The sequence below is a fragment of the Aulonocara stuartgranti genome (genome assembly GCF_965226115.1).
Source record: "Aulonocara stuartgranti genome assembly, chromosome: 12".
In the NCBI taxonomy this organism is placed as follows: Eukaryota; Metazoa; Chordata; class Actinopteri; order Cichliformes; family Cichlidae; genus Aulonocara; species Aulonocara stuartgranti.
This window is the reverse complement of record NC_138948.1, coordinates 1,639,730-1,661,274: the sequence shown is the minus strand read 5'-3', so window position 1 is coordinate 1,661,274 and position 21,545 is coordinate 1,639,730. Positions and strand designations below refer to the sequence as shown.

General features: G+C 43.4%; 1 protein-coding gene across 3 annotated transcripts in view; it reads right to left on the bottom strand.

Annotated features, from left to right (window-relative positions):
* Nucleotides 1–7,316: 7,316 nt before the first annotated feature.
* Nucleotides 7,317–21,545, bottom strand: part of LOC309719121 (protein mono-ADP-ribosyltransferase PARP14-like) — a 31,476-nt gene continuing 17,247 nt past the window's right edge. For 2 of the 3 annotated variants that reach the window (XM_082554986.1, XM_082554988.1), the window contains 15 exons: nucleotides 18,956–19,126; nucleotides 18,784–18,850; nucleotides 17,783–18,019; nucleotides 14,337–14,558; nucleotides 12,757–12,862; nucleotides 11,987–12,121; nucleotides 11,337–11,399; nucleotides 11,068–11,250; nucleotides 10,247–10,450; nucleotides 9,842–9,927; nucleotides 9,047–9,282; nucleotides 8,669–8,940; nucleotides 8,390–8,535; nucleotides 7,861–8,035; nucleotides 7,317–7,762 (listed from right to left, as the gene is read on the bottom strand). In XM_082554986.1, the coding sequence (XP_082411112.1) occupies nucleotides 7,482–7,762; nucleotides 7,861–8,035; nucleotides 8,390–8,535; nucleotides 8,669–8,940; nucleotides 9,047–9,282; nucleotides 9,842–9,927; nucleotides 10,247–10,450; nucleotides 11,068–11,250; nucleotides 11,337–11,399; nucleotides 11,987–12,121; nucleotides 12,757–12,862; nucleotides 14,337–14,558; nucleotides 17,783–18,019; nucleotides 18,784–18,850; nucleotides 18,956–19,126 (2,584 nt within the window). In that variant the 3' untranslated portion in view covers nucleotides 7,317–7,481. The remainder of the gene's footprint in view (nucleotides 7,763–7,860; nucleotides 8,036–8,389; nucleotides 8,536–8,668; nucleotides 8,941–9,046; nucleotides 9,283–9,841; nucleotides 9,928–10,246; nucleotides 10,451–11,067; nucleotides 11,251–11,336; nucleotides 11,400–11,986; nucleotides 12,122–12,756; nucleotides 12,863–14,336; nucleotides 14,559–17,782; nucleotides 18,020–18,783; nucleotides 18,851–18,955; nucleotides 19,127–21,545) is intronic. The other variant, XM_082554987.1, reaches the window with a different exon arrangement.

Here is a 21,545-nt window from a genome sequence, read left to right as displayed (position 1 = left end):
CTGTATTCATTGTCAGCGTATTCAGTTTCACTTCTCCTGTCTTGTCGTTAGGTTCATGTGTGTCAGCTGTGCTCCCATGTGTGGCCACTTCCCCTGATCATCCCTCATGTGTATTTAGTCTCTGTGTTTCATGTAGTCTGTGTCGCGTCGTCTGTGTTCCCACCCTCCATGTCCTCCCGGTCAGTCTGTACATCATCGTCATGGTTTTCTGAGTCTCCTTAGTTTGTCAGTATCTGTTTCCCAGTTTAGTTTAGGTTCAGTTTAGTTACAGTGTTTCTGCTTTGTGTTGAGACCTGTCATCAGCCACAATAAAGGCTCGCTTTTTACTCCGGTCTACTCTCTTGTGTTCGCACCTGGGTCCACCACACACACCCCCGCACGGTCTGTCCCCTCAGATCGTGACAGTACGACGCGACCATGCCGGACCCAGCGACACAAGAGCAGGAGATCATTCGGACAGTGGAGTCGCTATGCGGCAAGTGGCTGCAGTGTTCCAGAGAGGAGGAACGGAAAGAGTTAGTCCGCCAAGTAGGGGTATGCGTGTCCGTATTCCCCTGGTTATGGGAGGCGCTGCATCCCCTCATCATTGACTTTCTCATCTCCACTCTCCAAAAACAAACATAAATATGTTTTTTAATGCTGTTATATCAAAGGTATTTTTTTAAAGATTTCCCTTCAGTATCCTGTAAACGTTCCTTTTAAATTTTCCCAGAATTTCCTCTTTATTTATACAAATAAATCTAACTGAGACGCTAGGACTCATTTTCAAAAGTGACCTGTTTAAAATATTCATACAAAAGTATATCATGTTAAAACACACTATAATGATTACAATTCATATAGATGTAAAGAGGGAAGGATGTAAAGGGTGCAGTGTGCAACACGCAACATGTACGTGTAACTTACTAAGATTGATTGATTGATTTTTGACCAGGATATGTCCTTCATTGTGCATATTAAACAAATATTTTCTTCCATTTGTACAACATCTCTAAACTACTAGTACCATATCACCCTATTAGAGCACTTCGCTCTCACACTGCAGGCTTACTTGTTGTTCCTAGACCTTTCAAACTACAGACCGATCTCTAACCTCTCATTATTATCCAAGATCCTGGAGAGACTAGTTCTCTCCCAGCTCCAGGCGTACTTGGACACGAACAATATTGCTGAGAAATTTCAATCTGCTTTTAAGCCACTGCATAGCACTGAAACAGCGTTGGTTAGAGTTCTTAATGATATTCTTGTAATTACTGATACTGGACGCTCTATGGTCCTAGTTTTACTGGCTTTTGATATGGTGGACCATAACATCTTATTATTAAGACTTGAACACACTGTGGGTATTAGAGGCACTGCCCTCCACTGGTTTAAATCATACCTCGCTGACAGGTCCTTTTCGGTTAACTTGGGCACCTTCTCCTCTTCCTCTGCACCAGTCTGTTGTGGTGTGCCTCAAGGATCATTTTTAGGCCCTATTCTTTTCTCATTGCACCTAGAGGGAGCAAATACAATCTTTGAAAAATACAATATCGCCTTCCACTGTTACGCCGACGACAGATCTATTTTGAACTTACTGATGACCTTACTATGTCCCTGCACTACTTTCAAGAATGCATGCATGAGGTCAAAGAATTGTTCCTGAGTAATTCCCTCGACTGAGACTGTGGTGTTCAACAGTAAAATCCCTCGTGCCCTACTCTATGCTGCCCTGGGTCCCTTTGCTAGCTTTTCTTGTGACTATGTCAGTAACTTGGGTGCACTGCTGGATAGCTCGCTCAAACTCGCCCACAACCCCCCCACCCTCACCCTCACCTTCACTACAGAGTCCAATCCCCACTCTCCTACCTCCCTCACTTCCCCCCCTTCCTGACACCATGACACCCCCCTCCTCCAATCCCTCTCTCAGCAGCAAGACATCTCCCCCCCTCCCCTCCTCCCAAACATCTCCCAGTGTCACAGTGGATCAGGTCAGGAGACAACTGAGGAAGCTTCGCCCCAGAAAGGCAGCAGGCCCAGACAAGGTGTGTCCTAGGATGCTATAGGCGTGTGCTGCTGAACTTGGGGAGCCGCTACAACGAGTCTTCAACCTCAGTCTGCGACTGGGGAGAGTGCCCGCCCTATGGAAGACATCCTGCATCGTCCCGGTCCCCAAAAAGAACCGGCCCAATGAGCTGAATGACTTCCGACCGGTGGCACTGACGTCACATCTTATGAAGACTCTAGAGCGGCTCTTCCTCAACCTCCTCCGACCACAGGTACAACATGCCCAGGACCCACTACAGTTTGCATACAAGGCGGGTGTCGGAGTGGTGGATGCCATCCTGTACCTCCTACACAGAGCCCACTCACACCTGGATGGGGGAAAAGGCACGGTCAGGATCCTGTTTCTTGACTTTTCCAGTGCCTTTAATACCATCCGGCCCTGTATGCTTCAGGAAAAACTGAACAGGATGGAGGTGGACCCCTGCCTGGTGGCTTGGATCTCCGACTACCTCACCGACAGACCACAGTACGTCAGACTGAAGGACATCACGTCTGACACTGTGGTCAGCAGCACAGGAGCACCACAGGGAACTGTGCTGTCCCCTCTTCTCTTCACCCTGTACACCTCTGACTTCTGCTACAACTCTGAATTATGCCACATTCAGAAGTTTGCAGACGACACAGCCATCATGGGGTGTATCTGGGATGATCAGGAAGAGGAGTACAGAAGTCTGGTGAGGAACTTTGTCGCATGGAGTCACACAAACCACCTGCAACTCAACACCTCAAAGACTAAGGAACTGGTTGTGGACTTCGGGAGGTCCAGAGAAGGTCCACTACCGGTTCAGATAGAGGGGGAGGAGGTGGAGGTGGTCAACAAGTACAAGTACCTCGGGCTGTGGGTGGACAATAAACTGGACTGGTCATGCAACACAGAGCACCTGTATAAAAAAGCCCAAAGCCGACTGTACTTCCTCAGGAGGCTGAGGTCTTTTAACATCTGCAGGAAGCTCCTGAGGATGTTTTACCAGTCGGTGGTTGCTGGAGTACTTTTCTATGCTGTGGTGTGCTGGGGGAGCAGCACAGCAAAGAAGGACTCATCCAGGCTGGAGAAACTGATCAGGAAGGCTGGCTCTGTGGTCGGCATGAAGCTGGACACTCTGGTGACAGTGGCAGAGAAAAGGACCTTAAAGAAACTGATGGACATTATGAACAATGCTGGGCATCCTCTGCACACGGCCATAAACAACCAGAAGAGTCTGTTCAGTGACAGGTTGCTTCTCCCCAAGACAAGAACTAACAGACTTAAAAACTCCTTTGTCCCACACGCCATCAGACTGTTTAACTCCTCTCTGGAGGGGAGAGGGAGGGGAAACAGGAGGACAAAGGAGGGGGGAACAACTAAGCTGTAGTGCCTCTTCACCTCACTGTGCAATACCTTTTGTGCAATACTTTTGTAAATAGTCAACGGTGCAATAGACTCAATACTTGAAATGTGCAATTCACTTGTATTTTTATTTTTATTCCTATTTATTCTATTTATCCCCTTTGTATATTTTATTTATATTGTCTCTGTATTTATATATATATGTGTGTGTGTATATATATATATATATATATATATATATATATATATATATAATATTCTGTAACTCTGTAACTTCTGTCGGTGCTGTGCTTTTTTGGAAATCGAATTTCCCAGAGGAACCCACCCGAGGGATTAATAAAGTTCTATCTAATCTAAAAAAACTCGATAAGCAGTTGTCTGCTGTAGTGAGATCTAGCTTCCACCAACTGCGCCTTATCTCTAAGGCTAGGCATTATGTTCCGCATGAGGACCTGGAGAAGCTTATTCACGCTTTTGTGACCTCCAGGTTAGATTATTGTAACTCCTTGTACTACAGTCTTCCCTCTTCTCTTCTTCTTAGACTGCAAACAGTCCAAAATGCAGCAGCCCGCCACTTGACTGGTACCAGGAAATTTTGCCATATTACTCCTGTCCTAGCTAGCCTGCATTGGCTGCCCATAAAGTACCGTATTCAATTTAAAATATTACTCCTTACATTCAAAACTATTAATAAATTAGCGCCAAGTTATCTTAGTGAACTTCTCAAACCACATACTCCTGCTAGAACACTCAGATCTGCCACTCAACTACTTCTTACGCAACCTAGATCTTGGCTGAAGTCCCGGGGTGACCGTGCGTTTGCTCTGGCTGCCCCGGGACTGTGGAACACCCTTCCTCTCGACCTCCGCGCATCTGATTCTATTGCACTGTTCAAATCACAACTAAAAACCCACTTATTCAATCTTGCCTTTCCCTCTAGTTAACATTTCTTTTATGATTTTATATCATGCACTTTTATGCTCATTTAATTCCTTGTTTGTTCTGTATCTGTTGCTTTCCTATGTATCAGTGACAGCTACCTGCTTGCATACCTAGTACTTGCTTTGGTCCTATTTTTGTTATCTTCCTTTTATTCTCTATGTTACTTGGCATACCCTTGGTTTTAAGTGTGCTTTATAAATAAAGTTCGTTATTATTATTATTATTATTCTCATTATTATTTAAAAGTAGAATGGGAGGCAGAGCCTTCAGTTTTCAGGCCCCTCTTCTGTGGAACCAGCTTCCAGTTTGGATTCGGGAGACGGACACTATCTCTACTTTCAAGATTAGGCTTCAAACTTTCCTTTTTGCTAAAGCATATAGTTAGGGCTGGACCAGGTGACCCTGAATCCTCCCTTAGTTATGCTGCAATAGGCATATGCTGTCGGGGGATTCCCATGATGCATTGGGTGTTTCTCCTTCACTCAACTTTTTTGTTTGTTTTTACCTCTCTGCATTTATTTGTTAGTTATAATTAACTTCTGTTCCTGCCCTCACCTGAACCCGTCGCAGCAGATGATTTTAGTGATATTTGTAATAATCTGATAAACAAAATTTCTGTGTTTTAATGAATTATCGCTCATCAACAGCTCCTGTTAGAACCAGTGAGGAACAAAAGTTGCTCCATGCAGGAAAGCTGTGTGTTAAGCTGTGTGCAGCAGATCACACATTTTCTAAATGTTCACCGTTGGTCAGGCATTGCTATCAGCGTAAGAAGGAGACAGAAGAAAATACAAAGTTTATAAATTCTTCTTTTACTCGAGCAAACCAAGTAGAAACAGAGAGCATGTTTCTCTCATAGTTAGGAGCTTGAAAGAAGTGACTGAACGGGTGGAGAGTCTCAGGTATTTAAACCCTAGTGGGGGTCGTCCCTTAAGAGGTGGTTCTTAACCCACTATTAACCATGTGTGCCGTCACATGAGTCAGGCGTAGGTCATTACCTGTTTCCTGCCTTCTCTGTATAACTGTAGAGCCTACAAAATTAAGCACTTTGAGGCACCTGTTGTTGTGATTTTCTGAAAATGAATAAAGTTGAGTTGAATCCAATTCAATTAAGTACACGTGTGTACTACATGTACATGTGATGTTTTATATACTGTACCAGCCATGATAGAAAGAAATAAGATGTTGGTACATATTTAACATAATTGGACTTGATGTGTAAAGCGCTATCGGTGTTATGTGACGGCTGTGTGCAGGCAGGAAAAGGACCCAAGGTGCAGACTCCGGAGACAAAACTTGAACTCAAAACAGCTTTAATGCTGAACTCAAAAAGGGTAACAAAACTGAGACTACAAAAGAACCTTACACAGAACACACACAGCAAGATAAGGGTAGATCACAACCATGACAAACTGAAACACAGGGCTTAAATACACAGAGGGAGCAATCAGGGAATGGACAACAGGAGGGAAACACAGCTGGGGCAAATCAGAACTGACGGGACAAGGAAGCGTAATCTGAACACACTGAGATAAGACAGAGACCTTCAAAGTAAAACAGGAAACACATAACACAGACTGAACAAAGACACAGACTCACATGCAGGCACTACAGAGGGAACAGAGACGTGGGACCAGGGCAGACACAGACACTGACTGGACACGGGGATATAGCAACTAAGGATACACATAGACGCGAGCTAGACAAGGGGATGCAGGTGATAGGGGAGACAGAGCAACTAAAGCTCTGTCTTTAGTTGCTCTGTCCTTCTTTAATGGGTCCTTCTTTAAGGACCCATTATGGTCCTTAAAGAAGACAGAGACATAAACCATAAGACAGAACTCAAAGAAACCAAAGACTAAAAAGACTAAAAGACTAAAAAGTATAAATAATATAATAAACTCAAAAACCCTGGGTCAACGACCCAGGCATCCTAACATTCGGGTCCTTAGGGACTAGTAAGGTGCTATACAAATACAGGCCATAATTATCCCTAAAGTTTCCATTTCTTTGTATTTTCTCTCTCTCTCGTCTAACTTTTGCCAGTCTCTCTCCATGAATTTGCTTTTATTCGTTCATTTTTATATTTGTGAGTTCCTGTATTGACTGTTGTTATTTTCTGACTGCCAATTTGAAAACTTTGGTGAAAGAAATATGTAGAAATGCAGGAGGAGGAATCAGCAGTGATCTGATCACAATAGTTATTGAATGCATCCACAACACTGTAGTTAGATTTCCAGGGAGATTCAGTTCAGTTCAATTTTATTTATACAGCACCAACTCACAACAACAGCTGCTGTATATTGTAAGGTAGACGCTACAATAATATGGTGGCATGTCAGGTTACATCGTAGTGTTCAGACGAGTTATTATTATAGGATTATTTATAATGTTTCACTACAACACTATAGTGTTTATAGTAGAAGGTACAGGTTTGCTGCTGAAGCATAAATACACAGTTAGCCTTCAATCCGATGGATGTCATCACATGAGGCCAAAAGCTGAAGTATTAATAAAATTACATTTTTGACTGGTTTGGCCTTTTTGTTTGTTTTCAGGATTCTTCACTCAGTTTTGCACAGGTCTGGATGAAAATGTGATCCATGAGGTTTGGCTCAACTTTGAACTTGGAAGGATTATTTACCAATGTGGGATTTCACATTCTGACTTATATCAGAATCTAGTCAAGAACAGCTCTAGTTCTTTGTTACTTTGAAATTATTTTAAGGTTTGAGAAGATGGAACGATGGACCATAACCGTAATTTAGACGTATATTAACTTCACAGTAGTGCTCAGTGGAACTCAGAAAATGATCACTGTGGACATCCTCAGTCCTCTGATGAAGGGGAATGTCCTTCCATGACCAAAGCAGCATCTGAACTCATTATTATTAAATGTATCCAGTCAAAGCTCAAGTGACTAATTCACAACATGATCTGTAAACTCAAACATAACATTATCAACATGAAGCGTGTATGAAATAACCAACAAGACACTCACTGATGGTTGTATTGTTACTTTAATGCTCCTTCAAACTGCATCTGATTAGATTTAAAGTACAAAGTGACACCTGCAGCAAGAAAAATGAAAGCAACAGCGCCCCCTTCAAAGACGTACAGTATTTTATATTATCTGACAGAGTTGATAGACTGGGAGTGTGCCACTTCATGTAAATGTGATGAGGTATTCTGGGTAGGCCTGGATATCATTGAAGACCACAAACATGGTTGGATAAGTAGCGTCATCTGTGACGCTGTCATACAGGTCTGAGGCACTCCCAGATTTGGGAGGAGGGGTGATCATGCCTTTTTGTCCTTGGGTGTAGTCTCCAACTAGAACTCTGGCCTGGTACATGCGCTTGTGTCCGCTGGTGTCGGGCGTGGCGTAGTTTCCTGCTGAATAGCAAGGGTCCGCAGCAAAGTAAGAGCCGTTGCCGTACATCGCAGCTGTAGACAGAGTGAACAAATTAATTGAATAACTAATTAACAAACTAGTGTTGAAATATTCTACCCTTGTATGTGTGTACTGTGTGTGATGGCTTTACCATTTTTTCCTGCGTAGCTGCGGTTGAAGCCTTGTCTGTTGATCAGATGGATGGAGGTGTCAGTGGTGCCGTGAAACAGAAGCAGTTCATTGTTTGTGTGTTTATTCTTCACCTCCATTTGTTTCTTCATGATCTGGTAGTTCTGCCACAGTGACGGATTTTGGACTCGTTCGATCTGCCGACGTAATCCAAACACATCATGTTGGTGATTTTCATTGAAGTACAATAACTGTCCTTCTTACCTCTGTGTCTGCTCTCTAATGATTGTTGACAAAGTATTTATAATTTATTCAACATTCAAATTCTGCTGGCTTGAAATGATCCGAGGTGGCAAAGTCAAGGCTTCAAACTGGGAATGGGTGATGTCACATGTTTAGGTCCAACACTACAGTTTATGCCAAACCAACTGAAGTTGAAGCTGAGACTTGGGAACTAATTTACTCTCCTTTTGTTTTCAATTATATAAAAAATATAGAATACTTCTGTGTACATCATACAGCCTGGTCTGTGTATTTATAACTGAACATACACTGATGATGTTGAGGTTGAGTCCGGTCTTCGTCAGTTCCTTCTTCACATCGTTGTATTCATTAGATGCTGGAGCCACAGCAAACAACTTCAGCAGGTCGTCCTTCATGTCCTCCCAACATGAAGGCAAAGGCAGAGCGCTGGTACCTGCAGAACAAAAAGTAAAAACTCACCAGTGAAACTTTTCAAGCTTTTCTTGGTCCAATGCAAAACGTTGGACACATTGTTCTGTGTTCTTCCAGCAGGTTAAATGAGGACTACGTGCACATTACTGACTCACCTTTCAGGTCTTTTCGATGGAGCTCCACGTCATTACGTCCGTTTGCTGAAACTGCTTTTTCACGCGCTGGGTCGGCGGTGTACGCGTCATTGTTGATCTTGATCTTTGCTTTTTGTTTGGTCTTGAAAGCTTCCTCGAGGGTGAGGTTGGTGTTCATGTCAAAGGCCACCATTGACCCATTATGGTCCTTAAATCGCCATTCCACCTGCTCACTCATCTCCAAGGCCTTTTTCATCAAGGCCTCCGCCCGCTCCACCTTACGGATGATGTCCCTGAAGGTCATCAAATAAAAAGGTAAAGCAATACTTTAACATGTAACATGTTAAACCTAAGAATTATTGCATATCAATGGTTTATGTGGCTTTCCTGTTTTCTGACCTGACTGCAGACTCAGCAGCGTAGACATCCCTGGTCAGACCCTCCAGGTGGATCTCCGGGTCCTGGTCCTCTGTTCCTTTGTCCAGACGGATGCTGACCGTCAGTTCTCTCTGCAGAGCCTTCAGCTTTTCCATGTCAGCCTGTGACAGCTGACTAATGCAGGGGTCAGAGATGGTTTTCTGTGCCTGCTCAGCCAGAATCAGGTCATTAATCCTTTTCTTGGCCTGACTCGCTGCCTGCAGCATCAGACAAATGTGTGTTAATAACAGAGATTTAAAGACAATAATTTTATTTTAATTCTACTGAGTGTACTGGAACTATATCCTCGTGAGCAACACGTATACAGACCAGCAGTTACTTCAACACAGTGTCTCTGAATATAGTTTTGGTTGCTCAGTTAGAAGCAGAGATTTTTCCTTTGATCTATATTTACGATGGTAGTGAACCTCACTGTGATGAAAGACTTGACGAAGCTGAACTCTGAAGGAACTGTGGATTCATTCTCTAACAATGTTTTCTGAACTTTCGACCAAACAAGGAAATCTGTTTCTCTGCTGCTTTGTTATTTATGCTAAACTAGCCTCGAGCTCTGCATTACACATGTAGGAAGATCTGAGATCAATATTAATAAAAGAAAGAGACTGTGTGTAATAATATATTTATGCCTGACTATTAAAGTAAAAAGACTATTTAAAGAAAGGGTTCGTCCTAAAATGCACTGACCTCTGTCTAGAAAGCAGACTTCCTGTAAAATAAATAAATAAGAATGGAAACATAACATGAATGAATTTGTACCTTGTGGTCATCGGCACACAGCTGAAACACTGCGGGCTTAAACTCCTCCCTCTCCAGGACTAAGTCAGCAGCGATTGGCTGCTCTGCTGCGAGCCCAAAAAACAAAGTTAGTCTAAAACAGCTCAAAAAAATGTTGTATTATAGCAAAGAGATCTGTGAATGTCACATAGAGTCCAATCTCCATAAAACAATGTGCGAAAAAGCCATAAAAACACTATACTGAAAAAAAACAAATAAACAATATTTTAATTGAGAATAGTAAAATATAATATATTTAAGACACTGTAGCAGTTTCTATTCTTAGATCTTCATCACTGACAGAGTTGTTCAAAGAAGAGCTGATGTAAAAAAGTGCATCAGCCTGAATGTGATTTATTGTTAACAGATTAAAAAACAATGTAATACCTTCAGTTTTGCTAACGACACTCTTCTCCTCCACCCTCTCTTCCTGTCTCTTCTTCATGCTCATGTGGAAATGTTTCAGCATGGCCGTCTGGAAGATCAGGATCTTCACACTCTGAACAAACCTCGGCTGTTTCCTCTTCACAAACTGCACCACTGCATCCACCATGGCCTCAGCCACCTCTGAAGGGCTGGCCCCTCCCTGACCTGATGGGCAGACAAGGACCAAGCAATGATGATGATGATGATGATGAAAGGACGACAGCTTGTTAGATTCAGAATATGAGTTCCATTTCAATACAGTGCCAAGAAAAAGAGCTGGACAAATGAAACATACTGACTGAAAAACAGAAATAAATCAGTTAGAACGCGGAGCACCAACAGTCCACCTCAGAGTCGTTTGTACTGTTGGAAAAAGCACTAATGTGACTGAGATGAGCGAGCATGGAGGAGCAGCAGAGATGGAAACTACCTCGCAGCAGTGAATCCACCGGACAGTTAGCTGCTCTAATCACACATCGCTGTAATCTGACACACAGAGCTGTGTTTCAACTTTGTATTAAAGACATTTTAGTGGCACAAACTCAGGTTTGTGAGAGTGGTGTGAAGTAAGGATGCTTCACATTGCTGCACAGTGAACCGAGTTGTGATGGAGGTGTAGCCTGTGGCTCTGCTGCAGGGGAGGGGTGGTGCAGGGAGGCTGGCAGGGCAACTGAGTCCACTCGACTAGTCGTGCTCTCACTATTTGCTGAGAGGGGAGAGAGCGCAGATGGCAACATCTGGAAAGCTGCTGCAAAGCCCAGCTGTGTGCATCATGTACAGACCTGTTCCCAGGGCTGGGAAGGCCACAGAGCTGAACTTTTTCTTCTCGCAGACCTTCAGCACCGAGTAAATTGTGTTTTTAATGTTTGCAGGGTCGTTCTGGCCGACGACGTGGACGATGTTCCTGCTGGGCAGCTGCCCGGCTGATGTCAGGATCATTGCAGGAGGCTGAGCCGTGGAAGTCACTGCAGGGAGGAAACATCATTATGAGAAGTGTGAAGCATAGTGAGTCTAAAAAGGAAGTGAAAAGGCTGGAGCTTCATGTACACACCGAGCTGAGCGCACTCCTGCTCAACTGTTACTCCAGCACCGTCTAAGATCGCCTTGGACACTCCTGAGCAGCAATAAGAGGAGAGCAGCAGGTGCAGTTAGTCAGATTTTGTTACACAGAAAAAACACGTTTATTTTCACAGAGTTAAATTTCACAGTTACCTCTGTCTCGTTCTCTTTATATGTGCATATTTTAAAAATAATAATTCTCTACCCGCCCTGCAGGCGATTTTTGGTTTGTTCCTAGGACTGCGCTGCTCTGGAATCTGCTGGAGCCTCCAGCCCAGTGTCGGGCGCTGCCCTGAGTGCTCAAAGCACCAGACAGCAGAGGTGGACAAGCAGACGAAGACAGCTGTAGGAATGTAGCTACACCGAGTGACAGCACCATCAGGAAGAATGAGAAGCTGCAGAAGTACCAAGGGCTCAGAGAAGAGCTCGAGAAGATGTGGAGGGTGAAGGTAACGGTGGTCCCAGTGGTAAATGGAGCACTCGGTGCGGCGACTATCAACCTGGGCGAGTGGCTCCAGCAGATCCCAAGAACAACATCTCAGATCAGTCTTAGGAACGGCATAGATACTGCACAGCACCCTGAAGGAAGGTCCTACTCAGTGTCTTAACTGTTGTAGCCACAAATATAAAGTCAACACTCACCTGCTTTAAGGTTAAAGCTCTGATTGGAGGAATTGACAATGACATCACTGGCTTCCTTGGTAATGTCACCTGATGATGCCTCAAAGGTGAGTTGATCGATCTGCATCTGGTACACATCGAGGGAGGTGGACAAGACTGGGACAGAGAAATGTAGATGCACACACACACACACACACACACACACGCACGCACGCACGCACACACACACACACACACACACACACACACACACACACACACACGCACACACACACACACACACGCACACACACACACACACACACACACACACACACACAGTCTCTTTTATAACACTCACTTTTTCACACTCACACCTATTTAAAAATCCACAGTTGACCAACTCTTCCATATAATTAAACGGGAATAGGCAGAGCTGCAGGTCTGAACTCAGGACCTGTAAAGTTAATGTGCCAATGAGCAAAGCACGACGTCGCCTCCTACAGGTTTATTTCTAAAACTATACTAAAGGCATTAAAATAAGACCTTTTAATAACTGTCCACCCACCAACATTCACACAGTGTTTACTCTCTTCTGTCCAATGTGTTTAACATAAAGCTCAACAGCAACACCTGCTGGTTAAACTAGGCTCGCATACATCTTTAACGAATATGAATTGTCACTGATGGTCACATCAGGCCACTTAGTGAAACTAAAACATCCTCAGTTTGTCCTGCTACATTAAGACTAAATAACCCGTGAACATCAGGTTAAACAGGATTCTGCTCTTTGTAGCTCTGATGGTTCTTACCTGAGGAGTGCTGTGATTGGTCGACAGCCTGTTGAGCTGGTACCTCATGAAAACCACGTGCTTCATGTTGGACGTTCCTCTGACCGGTGAACTCTCTGGTGAAACACTGATAATATATTTCATGTGTTACGTTCATGCTGGTGATTTTTTGTTTTCACAGCACTGATGAAGCTGCTGTAACTGCAGCTCAGTGCAGAGAAAAAATAATAATGTATTATTATTAATAATAATAATTGTAATAAAATGTAAAATGTAATAATTAATTATTACATTAATGTAATAATGTAGTCTGATTTAATCTTTGTTGTATTTGATTTTTCAGTTTTTATTGTTTTTTGTTGCTAAGTTTACATCATAGGTTTGTTCCTCCTGAAGCAGCATCAAATATATTCTCATACAGCTCTAATGAAATCAGCTGCTTGTATGCTTGACACTGCTGACAAAACATGATTCTGCTAATGTCATTACCTAAGAAATAAAAAGCATTGACTGCTTAATGGTGTACTTAAGAAAGTACAGCTGTCACCGAGCAGAAACGGGAGCTGGAAGCATGTAAATATAATAATAACCACTGCAGCCAAACAGAGAGCCTGACGAGCCCAGCTGTGAGTAAGCTGTTAAGACTCGACTGTACGCTGTGTTCCTGTTTTCCTCTGAAACAATAAGCTCCGTTGGAGTCTTTCAACGCCTCTCTCTGTCTCTCGCTAACAAAGTCGACCCAGACAACAGAGTAAAGCTAGTTTTCAGCTACGAGCCGACACGAACCCGACGTATCAGCCAGAGGTCCCTTTACTACGGTTCGGAGCCGCGGACCTGTTTTATATACGCGAGGAATAGTTTTCTACACGAGATCGCTGCAAAAAGTGCAGCCTTACCTAATGTGCACCTACTGTTACTCATTATATTAAGATTTAAACATCTAGCTGGTGTTGGTGTGGAGAGTAACCTTCAGTAATAGTAATAAATCACACAGCAATAGGACATTCATGTAGTTGTGATACCATATTAAGTAATCCAAGGTATTCAGAATACGTTACTCTCACTGAGTAACGTAACACAATACGTTACAAAAGACATTGTTCGGCATGTATTCTGTAATCTGCAGTGGAATACATTTTAAAAGTAACCTTCCCAACACTGAGAGTACAGCACTTCAGTCACACTGCTGTAAATTTGACAAGCCGAACACATTCTGTACTGCACAGGAGACACTGACAATGGTCTACAGCAGATAAGGATGCGCAACACAATGCGCTGTAAAAAAAAAAAAAAAAAACCCAAAAAACAGGAAACATGCAAAATTGCACACAAAGAAAATCCACGGGCGGCTTAAGGTGAAGCGCGTTATAGCGAGGGACCACTGTACTAACAGTGTGTATCACCACTCAGTGTGGTTTTTGCTACCTGTAGCCACAAGCAGCTTCACCAGTTTGTGTGCTAAGCTAGGTGACGGTGTGACTGATCAGTGTCTGCCTGCACATTATGTGTCCATCTGTTTGTTGTGGGTTTGCTCGTCTCTAGTGCTCACTGTCAGAACATGATAAGCACTTAAACAGCTCCTATCAGAGTCACAAACTCACATCCACGGTTTGGCTGTCACTGGGGTGAACGACGATGACCACCTCTCTCAGACAGCGAGGATTTCTGCTGCCGCTGTACGAGCGGATCTCTCTCAGCAGGAGTTTGGACACCAGGGCTCTGGGGAAGCTCAGGTTTCCTGTCCCGATGGCTGGGAAGGACAACGATGCCATCTGACGTTTCTCAGCCTCCACCAGACAGTATCTGATGATGGACGTTAACTCCTGACAAACAGAGATAAGACATAAAGTGAAGCTGGACTTCAGTGACTGGGCAAGATACACAGTATGGTATGTGAACGACCAGGAACAAAAGTGGAGTTTTCAGTGGTGGTGAGGGGCGCAGAGTTTCTCCTGATGCATCCCTCAGTGGACGAGTGCATGAATGATGGTAAAAAAGCGTTTGGGGATAGAAAACAGTGATCGGATGAATGTGCGAGGCTTGTAGAAAGAATCTGGAATTCTCAGAGTAGAGAAGTGCTATGTTAGTATCTCACACATGCTGGGGCTTATAAGAATAACAGAGTTTAAGAAAAGAAAAGAGAATAGAAACGGCTTTCTGTAGAAGAAATGCAGATGTCTGTGGGACACACTTTAAGTGTTTGTGCTGGGGTGTGGTCTGCAGTTCCTCTGCAGAGGTGGGGTGGTGCAGTGGGCTCAGGGGCAGTACTCGGTAGGCTGACGGGGCAGCTGAGCCTAACAGACTAATCATGCTCCTTAGTTCAGTGACAACAGCATCTGGAGTTGCTATGTGACCAGCGGGAGAACCTGCAATGAGTCACAAATGAACACGTTTCACTGCCCAAAATGTGTGTCCTGGTTCTTTCACGTTTGCACTGGTACAAAACCTAGTTGGGCATGTCGGACCCACAACCCACACAACTGGCCAGATGATGGTTTAGCTTGCTGTGATGCACAAGAAGCAGGTGGCGTTGCATCAAGTTCGGCTGGAGAAGCTGCAGGATAAAGCTGCACCGGATGGAGCCAGGCAATGACTCCCAGGCATTCCTGAAAATGTTCCAGGGGAAGCTCAGACGGCTGCCCTGAACTTGCCCTGAACCCCCCTCCTTTCGGAGGAGTTAAGTAGCCAGCAATTCCAAAAGCACCTTTGCGCCCGAGACCATTAATGGAGGTCCTGTTTGAGCGCATTGGCATGGACCTCATCAGGCCATTTAATAATAATGGATTGCATTTAAATAGACCCCTCAAAGCGCTTTACAATTCCACTATTCATTCACTCTCACGTTCACACACTGGTGGAGGCAGCTACAGGTGTAGCCACAGCTGCCCTGGGGCAGACTGACAGAAGCGAGGCTGCCATATCGCACCATCGGCCCTTCTGGCCAACACCAGTAGGCGGCAGGTGAAGTGTCTTGCCCAAGGACACAACGACCGAGACTGTCCGAGCCGGGGCTCGAACCGGCAACCTTCTGATTACAAGACGAACACCCAACTCTTCAGCCACGATCGCCCCGTTTCACTGGCATGCATGCGGATATTGCTTTGTAATAATTCTGGTAGATTATGCAGTGTGATATCCCAAAGCTGTGCCGCTGTGCACCAGTTCTGCACAGAACGTGGTGTTTCTGGTCATCTCACAAGCATCTCAGACAAAATTCGAAAGAGATACTGACTGACCAGGACACGTCATTCATGTCTCACACACTCAAAGAGCTTTAGAAATTATTGGGCATTAAGTCTGTTTGGATGGCATCTGTCGCCTTCAGATTGGTGGGCTGTTGCAGCTCAATAAGACTTAAAGTCCATGATTCATACGTTCATTCACGAGGATGAATGCAATTGGGATTGCTGGTTGGACCTTCTGTTGTTTGCAGGGCGTGAGGTGCACTGCAAACAACAGACAATCCTGAGACCCCCACAGGATCGTCTCCCTTTGAGTTACTGTTTGGCATAAAGCCGCGGGGGTGTTGGACCTGATTAAAGGAAACTGGAAGGAAGGTCGGCGCCCAGCTATAATTGAAATTCAATATGTTCTGGACCTGAGAGCAAAACTGCACACATTGGGAAGGTTATCACAGCAAAATTTGTCCCAGGTCCAGCAATGTCAACAGCACCTGCACAACAGAGGGGCTAGATTCATTTTCCCTGGACATAAAGTGCTTGTATTACTCCCGTCTTCTAGCTCAAAATTACTTGCCAACTGGCACGGAGCCTTTGTGGTCACATGGTAGGTGGGGGACGTAGACTATGAGGTGGTATGGTCAGACAGGGGAGGAACTTGTATATCACCTCAACCCCCTCAAAGCATGGAGAGAAGCTTCTCTGGTGAGCCTGGTGAAGAAGAGAGATGAGTTGGAGGTGCAAAATTCCACCATTCCCACCTCCTGGACTTGTTAGGCACTGCAAGTTTTTAAAAAAAAACCAAACCCTGGATTTAACCAAGGGCTACTGGCAGATGCCCTTGTCTGCAGAGTCTAAGGAAAAACTGTCCTTCTCCACTCCATACAGTTTGCACCAATTGGTTACACTTCTGTTCGGCTTGTTCGGAGCGCTGGTCTCACACCTCATGGACCAGGTGCTGCTTATGCCTGCTGCCTATTTGGATGACGCTATCATTCAGAGTGACACCTGGGCAGAGCATGTGCAGCGGGTGGCCACAGTCCTGGAGTCCCTGAGCCAGGTGGGGCTCATGGCCAACCCAAAGAAGTGTGTGGTTTGAGGGAGAGAGGTAGAGTATATCGGGTACCACTTGGGAGGTGGACAGATGTGCCCCTTAGATGGTGGTTCTTGGAACTGGCTGGTTATTAAGACCGTCTTGTTCCAAACTTTGCAAACCTGACCAGCCCCTTGACCAAAATGGTGCCCCAGATCTGGTCCAGTGGATGGAGCTTTTGTGTGGTTTAAAAAGGTTCTTTGTGGGAGCCCCTGTCTCACACATGTAACTTCTACTTCCCTTTCGTTCTGTAGATGGATGTCTCAAACAGAGGGCTGGGGGCAGTTTTGTCACAGCAGGTAAGGCGGGTTGACTGCCCTGTAGTCTACATCAGTCGGAGGCTGTCGGAGAGGGAGGCCAGGTACAGCATGGTGGAGAAAGAGTGTCTGGCAATCCAGTGGGCAGTCAGCTCTCTTTGTTATTGCATCCTGGGACACTTATTCACCCTCTGCTCAGACCACGCCCAGCTGCAATGGCTCCACCACATGAAAGATGCCAACGCCCAGATAACCCAGTGGTATTTGTCCACAGTCATTTAAGTTCATGGTGGTCCAAAGGGGTGATAGGCTGGGAGAGGGTAGGGTGGTGCAGTGGGCTCAGGGGGCAGTGACCAGCAGGCTGACAGGGCAGCTGAGCCTAATAGACTATTCACGCTCTCCTTATTTCAGTGGCATCAGGACCCAGAGCTGGTGTGTGTGCGACCAGCAGCTGGAAAGCTAAACTGTGTATCCTGGGTCCTTCATGTTTACAGTGTCCAACCTTTATTAGGCCTCACCTCCTCTGCCTGGCCGCCTCCTTTGTCCCAGAAAGGACAAACAGCGTGAAAGACTTTCTGGCATCTGAGGTTGTAGCCGTCAGTGACGACAACATCACCGTATCGCAGCGTGTTCCTTCTGGCTTCAGAGTAGATGGCGTCCTGCAGACTGCTTCCAGCTGCTGACAGGATGGCTTTGGACACAGCGCCCTGGTTCAGTTTCATGTCCTCTGAGATGGTGTTGACGATGACGTCAGTCTGTGGAACAAAAGTAAAATCACAAAAAGCTTGGTAAATGAAAGTCAGTTTTAAGTAAAAAATCAAAAATATCTCATTATTTTTGCATTAAAAAGGCCGAGACACTAAATGTCTGCAAACTACAGTATATAAAATACACAAACTGTACAGTCTTCCATAAAAATATTGCAGTATAAATTCTTAATTATGTGATCAGATTTGTATGTGCCTTCGTTGTTCCTGCTGATAAAGGTGTGTAGCTTTGTTCTTAATTAATATCTTATTTCTGGCTGATGGTTTTGCCCACCTGATATAGAAAGACCAGGAAATGTATCCAGGCATTTTGACATGTTAATCAAATTATAGTTAAATGAGCAAAGTTTGAGTCGTGTCTGAAACGTGACACCTTCACACGAGTCAATTAAAAACATAAAGCAGCTTTCAAATTGGAATCAGTGGATGTTTGAATGTGCTGTATTTACCAATGCACTAATGTACAAAAGTCTTTGATGAGCATTCCTTTGTAAACTCAGCATTCAAATGAATTTATGTAGTAAGCTCATTTGGCCCTGTGGTGAACACTGTTGTGGTGTTCAGCAGAACAGAAACTCCACAAAAACATGAAAAGACAGCGACAGATTGAAAAAATACTGCATAAACCAGAATTTACTTTTAATCCTGGTTTAAAGATGCATGTAAGCCAAATCTATCCCTTCATGTTGTAATTACATGACCATTTACAGAATCCTCTAAACTATGATCCAAATGACAGCACAGGTACTCACAGTCTGGTCCTGAATGTTTCCCTTACATAAAATGATCTTCAGCCCCTCAGCTGTGGTCTGCTCCAACCTGCATCCAATCAGATAACAGACTGATGATATCAAAGAGGCCTCATGGACATGAGGTCATCAAGAGTGTGACAAAACCAAAGAAATAGAAGGGGAACCACCTTACCCTCCATGCTCTCTATGGCTGATTTGTTGCTTGGGGCTCAGGCCTCCCCTGTTACCGTGATGATTTCCTCCCCTTCCACCACCTCTTCCTTCTTCTCGCTTTTCATTACACCAGCTGGCATCATGTGATTGGTTCTGACCTCTGCCTCTGCCTCGACCCCACTTATGTCCACTAGGAAGTAATGACAATTTTAAATACTTTCCAAATGACTCCAATTTGACTGAATACTTAAGCAGCCATTTAAAGTTAATAATAGCTGCTCAGCCATCTTTGTGGATTAGGAAGCCATAAACCATAAATCTGACCAATAAATTGATATAATCTTTCTCAACTAGCTCAGCATCAACAAAGTTTACTGAAAAGATTTAAAGAAATAGTTTTATTTTGGGGGATTGTGGATATAGATTACCTCCATGCTGTCAGGTATACAGAAGTGCTTATACAGTTATACAACAGACAAAATCCAAATAAGGACGTTACATGGAGCTGGATATTGTTACCTGTGATCATGAGCTTGATGAGTATCAATGTTAAGATTAGAGATGGCACGATACCACTTTTTTATGTCCGATACCGATACCGATATCATAAATTTGGATATCTGCCGATACCGATATGAATCCGATATAGTGTTTTTTAATCAACAAAACTGTTTTTTAAAATATCTTGCTGCATTTTGTATAAGTTCATACTCAAGTTTAAAACAACAACTACACTAAAGCTATTCTGTTATACCTGTATGCAAAAAAAAAAATTTCATAGTTCAGCAATACTGATCAATAGGGCTGCTCGATTATGGCAAAAATGATAATCACGATTATTTTCACTGAAATTGAGATCACGATTATTTGACGATATTTATTTAACCCTTTAAGACCTACTATAGAACCAAGTCCACCAGAGCTTATATTTTTTTTATTTATTTATTTTACATGCTGTAGTGCCATTTGTGGGAGCATTTCAAGTTGCTATACATCAATACAACTGTTATAGCCCAGATTTTAATAATATGTATGCATTAAGTCCATAGTAATTACATAAATTGCAAAAAAGTGCAATAAACTACAAAAAAAATTGAAAATCGCTTTTGTTTTGTTTACATATATTTCTACTTGGAGAAATTTAAGAGGTTTATCCCTCAAAACTTTAAATACAATAAAGTTGCAAAAAATAGTTTCCCACCACAGGAAATTTATTTTGAGTGTCTTCATAGTTTTATTTTGGAGATACAGCAATTTTTATATACTGCAGGAAAAACAAAAAACAATCCTATGATGCAAATTTGCAAAGAAAACAGCAGGTGCATCATTTCACTGTGGGAAGTGTTACGAACAGCTGATAGGATCGGCAAAGCGTGTTTCTGGAATATTATGTTTTTGTTCCTGCAAGCGCTTTTTATGCAATTTTTGCAAAGCTATATGTGGAACGAAACCGTGACCGAGGACAAGCTGATGGCATCAGATGTAAGTACAACTCCTCCGGTTTCATATGCAAAACAAATTATTGCGCTAGCTTACACGGTTCAGGTTCTACGGGGATTTAAAAATAGTTACACAAAACAGAGCGTGCTGCTCTTACCGGCTTTAAAGGGTTAACAATGACTTTAAAAAAATAATATAAAATAGTGTGCAACACCACTGAAGTTTTTTTTTTTTTTAAACTCTCTTTTCAACCAACGGCAGTCACTCTCCAAATAACTTCTGCTTAGCTTTCCGAGCTTCCCTCGGGTCCTCTTAATCAGCGGTCTCCAACCTTTTTTGCGCCACGGACGGTTTATGCCCGACAATATTTTCACGGACCGGCCTTTAAGGTGTCGCGGATAAATGAGGGAGGGGCTAATAATCGGCTCAGTCATTTTTAATGATTGTTGAAAGCCCAGATCGTAATCGTGATTAAAATTCGATTAATTGAGCAGCCCTACTGATCAATCTAATAAACTTAAACCTACACCATCCTCCCTATTCTGGTATTTTAAAGAGTACTTAGCATAAATATTAAGCAACCTAACTAATAGGGTTCCAACTCCCAGCAACAACAAAAATAAATAAATAAAAAATAGGGAACCACCCCTCACGCTCCACCTCATGATGCTTAATCGACATAATCAACCTTAATTTGATGCAGTGTGAAAAAAAATGCACAGAAATCAATTATTTTTCAAGAAATATTAAATAGATTCAACATCTTTCTTCAACAGAATTGCAGACTGCACAGATGGTACCTTCCCAAAGGAAAAAGTACTATAGCTTACTAGGGTATATATATTAGACTTAATAGTTACTATATACAGTAATGGACTTCTATTCATTTTACATCAGATTAAAACTTTGTGTGTCAGATAATTATTTATTAAAAGCTACACATTTTAAATGAGAATAAGAAAGAAAAGTATGTCTTTGTGCCCCCTTTTCCCTGTTCATGCCCTATCGGCCCCCCTGGCTAAACTTTGCTAGATCCGCCCCTGCACAGTTACCAGCGTCAGCTACGTAGAAAAAGATCCTCGAGTAGAAAGTAATATTAAATACATTCTAACAACAGCTGATCAAGGTTAAACGTGCTGCTGTTGTTCAGCCGCTGGTTTCCTCTTTCT